Here is a 13,750-nt window from a genome sequence, read left to right as displayed (position 1 = left end):
TTTCTGTCCTAATAAAGACTCATAACAATGTAATGTAGGAGCCTGGTGATAAAGAAGGAATTTTGGGTAAATTAGTTGATCGAAACCCAATAAAACGAAAAGCAGAGCCTAGTGATATTTCATCGGTTGTGGTTTTTCTTTGTTTCTCTGCTGCATCTTATGTGGCAGGCCAAGTTATTTACGTTGATGGTGGATTTACTGTTAGTGGTTTCCCAAACCCATCTCCAGATCATGATGAGGACTAGAACTAGAAGATTATATATACATTTCAATAATTTTATAAATATGCCGTGGATGCAACTCTCTACCTCAAATAAATTAATTTTGTGTGTTTTATTGGTCGATACTTATATAAATATGAAGAATAATTAATTATGAAACTATGTTACACTTGCACGCACAATATTATTTGTTTTTTATTGGTTTTGCACCCTAAAGCATCTTTAAGGAGCTCATTCAATTTGATGTTACACTATTAATAAATTTGGTGTGAAAAACTATATTTATTCCAATTAGGACACCAAAAGTTGTATTAAAAAAATATTTCTTATTATTATATTTGTTGGATTAAAATTTTATTGTGGGTACATATGTATAATGTATATGTTATTATAAAGTGTGATATAAAATTAAGTGACCAATTATGTTATGTGTATCAAAAGGGTATTAAATTATCATGGAAATAATATAAATACCATAAGTTGATTTATAATTTGTTGTGGGACCAAATTAGAAATACTCAAAACTCATTATATAATGAGCCTATAAATAGGTACTGGTACCCAAGAAACCCTAAGAGTTTCTGTATTCTCTCCTTCCCCATCAGTGAAAATACCTAAGAAAGTAGTGTATTCTCTGAAGATCAAAACCTTCTCTGAAATCTCCAACAATGGCTTCAGGTTAGTACTTCCGCTCATCTTATATCATCATCGTCTTCTTTAATTAAGCAAAGGTTATATAAATTTATGATTTAGGGTTTTCTATATTAAAACACTTTTAGGAATATATTTAGATCTCTGATATTTATATTTCTTGACTGTTTTATAAATCTTAACAAGTGGTATTAGATTCACTTTTACTGAATTGATTGAAAATCCGATGATTTTATTGTTCATGAAATTTGGAGATTTTAAAAAAATTAAGTTTTTGATTTTTTTTTGAATAATACTGCTGCCGCATTTTTTTAAGATACAATCATATATATATCGTTTGAATGGGTTGATGGGAATATACATATGTGTATATGTATTGTATTTTTGGTGGACTTTGATCGATGTTAATTGTTCCAGAGTTGATTTGCATAACACAATGATCAATCTATAATATATATCTTGATGCGTGGTCTAGAGACGAAACATGTAGAGAAGTAATCGAACAAGCTTGGGCCATCAAACTCCGCGGCTCCAGAAGTTGGCAATTGGTTTCCCGCTTGGACAATAATCGAAGATGCTTGTCGAAGTGGAATAAAACTCATTTTGGCATGTGTGAAGAGAAGTTGAGGATTCTCAATAATCTTCTGACCGTGTTTCGTCTGAAGAAAATCTGAAGTTGGAAGCTGATATTGTTCTTAAAATTGATGAGGTTGAGGCAAGGCAAGCGGATATCTGGAAGTAAAAATCTTGTGAGCTTTGGTATCGCCATGGAGACCGGAACTCGAAGTTCTTCCATGCTGCCACGTGATCAAGAGGAAACGCAATTTTATTTTTGTAGTGTGTGTGGATGGTAATTCCTGGCTCGAAGGAAAGTAACCCATTGGAAATTATTTTCGTTCTAATTTCATGTCTGTGCTTACTTCGACATCCCCTGCTACCCATAATCTTTATGGCCTGATCTCTTCAGGTGTTTTAGCAGAGGCTAATCAGGTTTTGATTAGGTAACCTACGGAGAAAGAGATCAAGGAGGTGGTCTGGGCAATGTCTCCCCTTAAAGCCTCGGGTCCTGATGGGATGCTCGACAATTTTTTTATAGATCACTGGGATACGGTGGGAAAAGATGTTGTGGCCGCGGTGACTCGTTTTTTTGAGACTGGAGAGTTTGCCAAAGAAATTAATCAGACTTTTGTAGTCTTGATCCAGAAGAAAATAGGTGCCAATTGTTTTGATTATTTCCGACCCATAAGTTTGTGCAATTTTACTTATAAGATCATCTCTAAGTTGTTGGCGAATCAATTGCGCCCCCTCCTTAAGGATTTACTCTCTCCGTTCCAATCTGCTTTTGTGCTGGGAAGATGGATTGCTGAGAATAGTATTATGGTGCATGAGGTCTTGGACTCCTTCAAAAAACTCAAGGGCCCCGAGGGGTACGTTGGATTGAAGCTGGATATGTCAAAAGCTTATGATCGAATAAAATTGAGTTTTTGGGGGTGAACTTTGGAGACCAATGGCTTCGATGCCAGATTCATTGGAATGGTTATGCACTGTGTTAGATCGGTCTCTCTTTCGATCCTGCTAAATGGGGGCCCTTTGAAACAATTTAAGTTGAACCATGGCCCCCGACAAGGAGACCCCATCTCACGTTACTTGTTCATTTTATGCAGAGAGGTGTTCTCTCGGATGCTCCTTGCGAAGGAAGCCGAGGGTCTGATTACTGGCTTTAAGGTGAGCAGTCGGAGCCCTTCAATCACTCGCCTTATGTATGCTGACGATACTGTCGTTTTTTGTAAGGCTAATATTAAGGATGTGGGAGTCGTTCTCGAGTGTATCAATGAGTATGGGTCGTGGTCGGGGCAACAGCTGAATGTGCAGAAATTTGCATATATTTTTTCTGGTATCATGGCCCGTGATACTCAATTGGAGATTGTGGATCGGCTTGGGTTTCGCAAGTTGGGGACTGAGGATAAATTTTTGGGTAACCCGATTCTTTGGACAAAGAGTAAGGTGAAGGATTTTGAGTTCTTAAAGGAGAAGATCTTATCTAAGATTGAAGGGTGGCGATGCAAACTTTTGTCTCAAGCGGGGAGAGCTACCCTTATTAGAACGGTGGCCCAGAGCATCCCTCTTTACTCGATGTCTTCTTTTCTTCTCCCTAAGGTTCTATGTAGAGAACTTGATCAAGTGATTCGTAAATTCTAGTGGATAGGAGAAGGTGATGAAGATCGTTATTTGGCCCTTGTGGAGTGGGATGCTTTGTGTCTACCTGTGGACCAGGGGGTCTTAATTTCAAGAAATTTGAGGACATCAATTTGGCTCTCCTGAAGAAACTCAGGTGGAAACTCGCGTCGGGTGAGTCCTCCCTTTGGTGTACAATTTTCGAGGAGAAAATATTGGGGCAGGAGTTCCCATTCTTTTCGGTCCTCTAGCAACGCCTCTTTTGGAGATCGTGGTATTTTGGCTACAAGAGATCTGATCAGGAAGGAGACCTGTTTCATTATTGTTGATGGAAACTCGGTGGATTTGTGGAATTCCCCATGGATTCGTTGGTTAGATTGGAACTCTTTCAGAGCTGCCTTTAATCCAATGATAGTGCTGTTGGGTTTTATTCCCTAAATAAAACTCATTTCATATAATCAGATTTACTTATTAATAAAGATCAGAAATAACATTTTATGTTGCATGGTTCACATGATTTATTTCATGATTATAGGTATATAATGTATGAATTCTTTTTAAGTCCAGAACATATGAGTTGGTTAAAGATTATAGTATTGTCAGCACAGTGGAATATAATCTTTATTATATGTTCAAAAGTTTATTCCCTGATTTGTCAGAACACTGGATTTAGACTGACATGGTATAATCAGCGATAGGTATTCTTACACCTTGGAAAAGTGTTATGTCCTTTCCAGGACATTGGCAAAGTTTACCAGTATCGGATGCATGGAGTATGCATTGGAATGGACCGATATTGAACTTTGAATTAGATTTTGAAACTTACCGTAAATATCTATTCAATTCAATATCATAAGTTGATCCTAGATCACATGATCGAAATCCTGATATGGTTAGGCTCAATTTCAAGAGTATTATTCGTGTTCTTTGATTTGTTAGTTAAGCCTAGTTTTGTATCAGGGTGATACGTACATTTTGGGAACACGGTAGTGCAATTGAGTGGGGGAGCGCTAACATAAATATGGAATCTATAGCTTCTATTTGGCAAATAGAAGTAAAGGATGATTTCCTTCGAGCTTAACCAAACGAAGATAAATGGTGGAGATCTCATTTCACTTAGGTGAAATATCATTTATACAGGGTTAAGTGTTTTAAGGATAAAATACATTGTAGGGTGTTACGGTAATTTAATCCTGTACAGTGTAAATCATCTATATAGAGGATCATTGATCACATTAGGGTTATAACAATGGATAACTGATGACGTGTCTATATCGTGGAACATATAGAGCGTTTCTATATGACTGAGAGTGCAATTCCAAGTTCTAAGTGTGGATTCAATGAGGAATTAATAAGTTAGGGAATTTACTTGGTAAATTCGGTTCGACTTATTGGAAGCTCGGTTATATAGACCCATGGTCCCCATACTAGTTGAGACCATACTGCTTGTAAGACTCAGTTAATTGATTTTAATTAATCAATTATAATTCTAAAAGTTAGACTATGTCTACTTTATGAATTCTCACAGTTTAAGGATGAAATCGTAAAGAAAACGGTTTCTAGGTTTAATTATTAATTAAGAGACTTTGTATGTCTAATTAATAATTATTTTAAATGACAATATTATTTAATAATCTATTTTAGTTATTAAATAATTAGTTTTGGCATTTAAATGATTAGAATTGGAAAAGTGGCATTTTTGGAGAAATAGAAATAAAATTGAGAGGCAAAATCCAAGTGAGGCCCATTTCCCTCTATGGCCGAGCACTCCCTTTGTGTTTCCCAATTATTATTTTTATTTTTTAATTGTCATGTAATTGCTAATCAAAGCCTAGCTATAATAGGAAAGTGGTGAATCACACTAAATAAGGCAGTTAATCAATTACACAGTAATTAAGGAAACTGTTTATTTGGAAAGTTGTGCTCTCCCTTTTCCCTATATAAAGCAACCTTGCTCTCTTCTCTTGTATGCATGAAAAGCCACGAAATTAAGAGAGAAAAGAGAGAAAATTTCGAAATCTTTGTGAGATGAGTAGTGCCCACACACATCAAGTGGTATCTCAATCATAGTATGGAAGACTATGGAATTTCTACATCAAAGAAGGAGAAAAGAAGATCCAGGTTCAGATCTTGGTGATGCTCTGCTACAGAAAGGAATCAAGGGCTAGAGATCTGAACGGAAGGAGTCATATTATTACGCTGCACCCACTGTAAGGTTTTCTAACTTTATATGTGTTTATTTTCATTGTTTTAGAATTCATATTAGGTTGTTAATCCAACATACTTGTTAGTAAATCTAGATCCTGGTAAAATAATTTCTAACAACTGGTATCAGAGCCATGGTAATGATTTACTTTCATGTAATATGAATTAAAACGATGATTGCATGTTTTTGTGTTGATTTGGATGGTTTCATGTTGGTTTATGTGTTGTTTGATGAATGTTGATGTTGAACAGTTTCGTTTTCCATGAAAAATATTTTTTTAAATTTTTGAAAATATTTTATTTGGATTCCTTGTGAAAAATTAAGCAATTTTGTTTTTTACGGAACTCGATTCCCATAAAAATTGAGAAAGATATGAATTTTGGAAGATTGGAAATCATGGTTGCTGCATGCAGCCTATCCTGGCAGTTCCCCACAAATTGCGATTTTTTGAGGGTTTTTCCCCAAAAATCCAATTTTTTAAGGGATTGTTTCCCAAAATTTATTTTTCCAATTTTAAATATTTCTAAATTGAAATGTTTCCAATTTTAAATATTTTCAATTTGGAATTTTTCCAATTTTTAAATATTTCTATTTTGCAATATTTCCAATTTTAAATATTTCTTATTATGGTCAGATTTAAAAATTTGTTAAGTTCTTTAATATTTATTTATTATTTAATTATAAGATTATATATTTTGATATTTAAGATATTTTAAATTAAAAGATAACTTTGTCTTTTTATTTAAAATATTATATTAAAATTATCTTATATGGCAAATTAAATAATTAATAAATTTAAAATTAACATAGATATTTTTATAGATATACTTACCATAATGTTTTTCAAATTCAAAAATTTGTTATTTTGTTAAATATTTAATTATTTATAAATTATAAGTATAAAAATGATATTTTTTCTATATATATATATATCATTTTTTCCTTATTAGAAATTTATAAATCATATCTTAAATATTTAAATAACATAGATATTTTTGTAGAGATTTAAATATTGCTTAATTTGAGATATTTTGACATATAATTATGGTAATTATTATTCATTTATTATTTTATTCCTAAAATAATAATTATCTAACCAAATCTATTTTAAAATTAGTTTATTTTATTAAATTATAAGATCTGAAAGTGATATTGGAGATTCTTTCCTTTCAAATCATTGATCTTATTAGATATTTAATTTGATTCAAATAAACCTAGATATTTTAAAATTAGTTTCCTTTATTTGGTTAGTTTAAGAATAATAATTTAATTATATTAATATCTTGATTCACATCTGTTACATGGACAATGTTTGTTTATTTATATTGTTTATTCAAAACTTTTTAACAAACCTATTATTTATCTGATCTAAATTGCTATGATTAACTTGGTGACAGATCATGATCCAATGATCTGATTTTAATCATAGTCCAATTGACGATAGATCTTATAAATAATTTGTAACTGGTAAATTTTGTACTTCTTTCATCTGTGTAAACCTAGTAACATGATAGGGTCCATCCAAATCATTTAACCTGTGTGAGCCTATATGTTTGCTTTTGGGCTTAGATGCATATAGGGAGCCCATTTAAGTTTTTACTAAGTAAATGGACTAGGTTGCTAAAATAAATTTTGACATAAGGAAATTTATTTAGGCCCAATTAGATTTGGGCTTATTCAATGAATAACAATTGTTTATTTTAAGGTTAAATTCCTCTCTTTTGGGCCTTGTGTGAGAGTTGGGGGCCATAGAAGTGGGTACGACATACTGAACCCAGCTCCCCCTCACATGAACTACCCCAATCGTGAAGGCCCATTTGCCTGATTTAAATAATTGTATTAGATTAATTATATTAGTCTAACCTAATTAAAATTGAATTAGCAACATAATTAACTTTTAAAATATATGAAATTTATTTTTCATTGTAATATTTTAAAGTTAATTTTAGAAAAACACTTAGTCAATGATATATTCTAGATAGCTATTTCTAGTACTAGTTATTATTTCTAATATTAAATAGGAAAATATCATAGATTGTGAAATTAATTGTTTCCTAATTAATTTTGGTACAATCTAAGTTTAGAATATTTTCCTAGTATTAAACTAGAATTAATAATTAAGTTTCCTCTTTACTTAATTATTTATTTCTTGAATTTAATACATTTAATTAAATTGAAAATTTCAATATCTAAGTTGATTTTAATCATGATACTTTAATATTGTTATTTTCATGTTATTTAATTAAAGTTGAAAATTATTTTAAGTTTGGAATTTTATTTCAGAATAACTTAAGTTTGAATAATTTTCAAAATATATTTTATTTTATTTTATTAATCATTTCCCAAAATTTCGAAATTGCATCACCTTGATGCAGAAATTTCGAATTTTATTTGAAAAATAGATTAAAGTTGAAAATTATTTATTTAATTTTGGACCAACTTAAATCAGTGACTTTTTCATTTAATGGTTAATTAAAATAAATGAACTAAAATATATTATAATTAGAAATTGGATTAATTAGTCTATGAAAGTCTAGATAGATATTATCTGTTTTGCTTGAAGTATTTTTCTAGTGATATTTAATTAAATAGAAAATTAATATTTAAGTTGATTTTTTAATCATGATACTTAAATATTTGAAATTTTTCTTAGATATTTAATTAAATAGGAAAATTATATTTTTTGTTGAAAATTAATTTTTTATTAATTTTGGGCCAACATAAAATTAGAGTAATTTTCCAGGATTTATTTTATTTTAAAGCATTTTCGAAATGCAATATATATTTATAGAAAATTAAATTTGAGTTGTAAATTAATTTAAATTAATTTTGAAACAACTTAAATTGAATAATTTTCTAAATATTTATGGAAATTATTACTAAGATGGAAATAATTCACATTATTTATCTATCTAAGTATAATTTATAAATATTAAATTAAAATTTATATTTGGAATTTTTCATTCTAAATTGGAAATTTTAATTAAATAAATATATATTTAAAATAAATGGATTAAAATAAATATTAGAAGAAAATACAACCCTTCATTAAATAATGAGCTTTATTATTATAAGGATATTCGATCTCCATTGTTGGTTTTACATAGCTATTGTTTTAGTGAGTAATCCTCCCTAATGGAGGAACGTTCATTAGCAAGTTAGCACCGTTTAATCTCGAAAGATAAGTAATCTTGTAAGTTTTTTATATAGTTTATGATCACCCTAATGGTGGCGACTGTATAAGACTTGCAAGAATATGAAACAATGGTGGAAGCTCATAAGATAGAATAGCCTTGACTCTCGCCTAAACGGGACAACGCGGATTCACATCTTGATCGAATAAAAGGTTGCTAGAATGTTGATCATTTTAGATGAGCTGACAACTTTATTCAATGAATGGTAGCTTTGACTCTCGCCTAAACGGGACACTGATATCAGTTTGTTGAAAACCTTGGAAATTATTTAGGATTGTATGTTTTAGTATTTTCACTTGTCATTCCTACTTGCTATGTGCTTCATAATTTCTGAATTGTGTATGAATTTGTATTGAACCATGTTATTTTCTGTTATTAAATTGTAGTTTAATTTCGAATCTTCATTGTTGGTCTAACTTGATTTGTTTTTCTAATGAGATAAATCCCTAATGGATTTTCACCATTAGACTAACATCATAGTGTTAGATCTCGAAAGATAAATATTGTATATACAACATCTAGCTGTTCATCAATTGATGACACCTTAGACTAGTGTTTTACAATATAAAACAAGAAGATTGTATAAATAAGATTACTTTGACTCTCGCTAATCGGAGCATCGTTGGATTCTTATTTAAAACGAAATTATCCTAATTCCTCTTAGCTTATTCATTTCGAATTAGCTTAATGACATATCATTGGATGAATGGTCTATAAATCATATAAAGTCTTATTTTCTCTTAAGAAATTAGATGACGCATATGATTATATTCCCGGAATTCTATCCCAAAATGATATAAATCCTCAATCTTAGATATCTCCTACTTGTATAGGCAAATCATAGAGTTAGATTAGTAGTGGTGGTCCAAGAGAGAATTACTAATTATACAGTTACACTTTCACAAGTGTTTCATAACCATTTTCTTTCAATGGATTCAAACTGTATGAGTTTAGTATTCTGTGACCAGAATCCACTTGCACTATTCTAAGAACTCTTTGATGTAACTAAAGTAAGTCATCAAAAGATACAACCACATATTTTATAAATCTATGGCATTTGTATCTTGTTCATAGTGGTTTTGACAAGATCATTCTCTGCAAAGAGTTAATATGCCTATATCCACTGAAAGTAATTTCATCTCATTCGTAGATGGATGTACATTCAGGGGTGGATATGAGTTTTCGTTGTTTTCTTAAAACGATCACTCTAGATTTTACCTTATGCAAAAGAAATTTGAAATGTTTGAAAAATTTCATGAATTTCTAGCAATGGTGAAGGTAATTGGTTAAAGATCTTGCGAACTGATAGGGGTGGAGAAAAACTTAGTAGATATGCAATTCAAAGATCATTAATTTGATTTTGAATAATATCCAAACTTACCTCCCCAGAAATTCGAGTTGCATATTGATGATTAGTTACTGGTCGTTGCCTAAATCCTTATATGGTAATTTCAGAATGATGTAATGGTTGTATACTTAATGTAAATCATTACTAGATTCATGGATGACCTAATCGAAATCTTAAGAAAAGCTAGAACTGCTAACCCTGGTTTGCATGTTTGTTAGCTATTCTAAGTGATTAGGGGTGGAGCATCCCATAGTCATTAGACAAGAAAGTGTTTGTTTAAACAAATACTACTTTTCTAAGAAAATGACTAAGTCTGAAAATAAAGTAGCAAATAAAGGAGATATTTTTTTTCTTGATTCCAAAAGTGTTCTATCATCTTATTTTACAAGATGATCCCACTGCCTCTGTTGTCTTAACACAACGGAAGAGGTCTATACCATTTAGTTTTCTTAGACATAGTTCACGGTACCTTGTCGTAATGGGAGAGTTTCTAGGAACTCACTCTTCTTATGACTTGGAAGACACTAGTGATTAAAATCCATTGTGAGTTTAAACAAGTAATGGATTGTCAAGATAAGAAACTAAGAAGAAAGCCAATAGAACTATGGTTTGACCCATTCACATGGAGTAACCTAAAGTTTTCTGTTACAAGGACATAATAGGAAATTTTCGTTCATAAGTCTATTCAATGGACTTAACAAAACTTCCTATTCCTAGTATTGTACGTTTGAGTTTATCTAAACCTATGGCTTGTGGTATACCTGGTAATTACTTACTCTAATGCAAGCAACTTCCTTTAGTAAGATGCTGGAGCATTTTCTTTCCAATGGCAATCTATAGAAGCTTCACAACTTCTTAGATATAGATTTTGTTTATCTAAGGAAAAGTCTCAACTATTCCAGAAAAGATAAAACCATGAAAGAATTTCTTGAATCAACAGTGAGAGGTCTCAGATATGCTTTTGTATGCCTTAGACCAGACACCTGCTGTTGAGTGGGAGTAATGAGTAGGTATCAGATTAATCCAGGAGAGGAACATTGGAAGACAATCAAGTAAATCTTAAGATTAAGAAGAGGAACTATATGTTAGTCAATAAGGGTATTTTTTTGAAACTCTTAGACTACACCACATCAGATTTCAAGACTTGCCTTTGTGCTAGAAAGTCTGCTGATGAGATGGTGATTACTTTGGGGGTGGAGTAGCGATTTTGGAGAAGTGTAAAAACCTATCTGAAATCTCTTGGTCTACCAAAAAGAGACTGAATGTTAAAAGTTGCAGGAAAGATACTTTTTCAGTCTAAGGAAAGTTCTATACATTTGTGGCAGTGTTCCAACTTGCCTTAACTACTAGGGTTACTTCCTGAATAACGAAAGAGTAGTTGCCCAAAAGTATAGAATCCAGTATCCCAAAAGAGTAGACATATAGAGAGGAATTTCACATTATCAAGGATTTTGTGATTAAGGAAGAGTAATAGTGGAAGAGGTTGTGTTTAATTCAACCTATCAGATCCTATTACGAGGAGTTTACTACTATTACACTTGATTGGTATATCAAGGTGTTAATGATTATTTGAAATGCACTTTTTGTTTTATATTAGTGCAAGTGGGAGTTTGTTGGGTTTTATGCCCTAAATAAAACTCATTTCATATAATCAGATTTACTTATTAATAAAGATCAGAAATAACATTTTATGTTGCTTGGTTCACATGATTTATTTCATGATTATAGGTATATAATGTATGAATTCTTTTTAAGTCCAGAACATATGAGTTGGTTAAAGATTATAGTGTTGTCAGCACAGTGGAATATAATCTTTATTGTATGTTCAAAATTTATTCCCTGATTTGTCAGAACACTGGATTTAGACTGACATGGTATAATCAGCGATAGGTATTCTTACACCTTGGAAAAGTGTTATGTCCTTTCCAGGACATTGGCAAAGTTTACCAGTATCGGATGCATGGAGTATGCATTGGAATGGACCGATATTGAACTTTGAATTAGATTTTGAAACTTACCGTAAATATCTATTCAATTCAATATCATAAGTTGATCCTAGATCACATGATCGAAATCCTGATATGGTTAGGCTCAATTTCAAGAGTATTATTCGTGTTCTTTGATTTGTTAGTTAAGCCTAGTTTTGTATCAGGGTGATACGTACATTTTGGGAACACGGTAGTGCAATTGAGTGGGGGAGCGCTAACATAAATATGGAATCTATAGCTTCTATTTGGCAAATAGAAGTAAAGGATGATTTCCTTCGAGCTTAACCAAACGAAGATAAATGGTGGAGATCTCATTTCACTTAGGTGAAATATCATTTATACAGGGTTAAGTGTTTTAAGGATAAAATACATTGTAGGGTGTTACGGTAATTTAATCCTGTACAGTGTAAATCATCTAGATAGAGGATCATTGATCACATTAGGGCTATAACAATGGATAACTGATGACGTGTCTATATCGTGGAACATATAGAGTGTTTCTATATGACTGAGAGTGCAATTCCAAGTTCTAAGTGTGGATTCAATGAGGAATTAATAAGTTAGGGAATTTACTTGGTAAATTCGGTTCGACTTATTGGAAGCTCGGTTATATAGACCCATGGTCCCCATACTAGTTGAGACCATATTGCTTGTAAGACTCAGTTAATTGATTTTAATTAATCAATTATAATTCTAAAAGTTAGACTATGTCTACTTTATGAATTCTCACAGTTTAAGGATGAAATCGTAAAGAAAAGGGTTTCTAAGTTTAATTATTAATTAAGAGACTTTGTATGTCTAATTAATAATTATTTTAAATGACAATATTATTTAATAATCTATTTTAGTTATTAAATAATTAGTTTTGGCATTTAAATGATTAGAATTGGAAAAGTAGCATTTTTGGAGAAATAGAAATAAAATTGAGGAAACTGCAAAATCCAAGTGAGGCCCATTTCCCTCTATGACCGAGCACTCCCTTTGTGTTTCCCAATTATTATTTTTATTTTTTAATTGTCATGTAATTGCTAATCAAAGCCTAGCTATAATAGGAAAGTGGTGAATCAGACTAAATAAGGCAGTTAATCAATTACACAGTAATTAAGGAAACTATTTATTTGGAAAGTTGTGCTCTCCCCTTTCCCCATATAAAGCAACCTTGCTCTCTTCTCTTGTATGCATGAAAAGCCACAAAATTAAGAGAGAAAAGAGAGAAAATTTCGAAATCTTTGTGAGATGAGTAGTGCCCACACACATCAAGTGGTATCTCAATCATAGTATGGAAGACTATGGAATTTCTGCATCAAAGAAGGAGAAAAGAAGATCCAGGTTCAGATCTTGGTGATGCTCTGCTACATAAAGGAATCAAGGGCTAGAGATCTGAACGGAAGGAGTCATATTATTCCGCTGCACCCACTGTAAGGTTTTCTAACTTTATATGTGTTTATTTTCATTGTTTTAGAATTCATATTAGGTTGTTAATCCAACATACTTGTTAGTAAATCTAGATCCTGGTAAAATAATTTCCAACAAGTGCCAACTTTGTTGAAAGTGTCTTCTCTGTTAAATGCAGATGGGGAATGGGATTCTTTGGGCCCCTACAAGTGGTTGGTTCCTAGTGTGGCAAGCTCTTTACATTTCATTAAGAGGTTCCCAAGCTCTCAGCAAGATTTTCTTGTGTGGAAGGATGCAACTGATGGGGTTTTTTCTCTTAAAGTGGCATACAAGTCTATTATATATTAAGCTTCGGGGTAACAACTCTGATGAGATTTGGAACCGCATTTGGAGGCTTAAAATTACTGAGCGGATGAAGTTGCTTCCGTGGAAATTTGGTAATCGACTTCAAAGGATCTTTGGTAATCCTGTAAACTGTGCGTTGTGTGGTGAGAATGTGGATTCTTGGTTGCATTTGTTCTGTCATTGTCTGTTGGCCAAGGCCACCTGGTATGGTAGTTAATGGGCGATTC

General features: G+C 31.9%; 2 protein-coding genes across 2 annotated transcripts in view; both read left to right on the top strand.

Annotated features, from left to right (window-relative positions):
- LOC115696440 (tropinone reductase homolog At5g06060-like) overlaps positions 1–417 on the top strand; it is a 37,061-nt gene extending 36,644 nt beyond the window's left edge. The window contains exon 5 of the mRNA XM_030623341.2: positions 39–417. Within this exon, the coding sequence (XP_030479201.1) occupies positions 39–245 (207 nt within the window). The 3' untranslated portion in view covers positions 246–417. The remainder of the gene's footprint in view (positions 1–38) is intronic.
- Positions 418–1,913: 1,496 nt separating this feature from the next.
- Positions 1,914–13,740, top strand: LOC133039622 (uncharacterized). Its single transcript, XM_061118527.1, has 4 exons — positions 1,914–2,299; positions 2,537–3,029; positions 3,072–3,149; positions 13,357–13,740. Exons 1-4 carry the CDS (start codon positions 1,914–1,916, stop codon positions 13,738–13,740), a joined length of 1,341 nt encoding a protein of 446 aa, XP_060974510.1.
- The last annotated feature ends 10 nt before the right edge of the window (positions 13,741–13,750 follow it).

The sequence above is a fragment of the Cannabis sativa genome, chromosome 7 (genome assembly GCF_029168945.1).
Source record: "Cannabis sativa cultivar Pink pepper isolate KNU-18-1 chromosome 7, ASM2916894v1, whole genome shotgun sequence".
NCBI lineage: Eukaryota > Viridiplantae > Streptophyta > Magnoliopsida > Rosales > Cannabaceae > Cannabis > Cannabis sativa.
Note: the sequence above shows the minus strand (reverse complement) of the source record. Positions and strands in the feature narration are given on the sequence as shown.

Bases quoted from the DNA above. Each gene is read 5' to 3' on its own strand.
- LOC133039622 (XM_061118527.1), top strand. From the start codon at position 1,914: ATGTCTCCCCTTAAAGCCTCGGGTCCTGATGGGATGCTCGACAATTTT. The intron at 2,300-2,536 runs GTACGTTGGATT...CATTTTATGCAG, and splicing joins AAACTCAAGGGCCCCGAGGG to AGAGGTGTTCTCTCGGATGC. The intron at 3,150-13,356 runs GTCTTAATTTCA...TGTTAAATGCAG, and splicing joins GTCTACCTGTGGACCAGGGG to ATGGGGAATGGGATTCTTTG.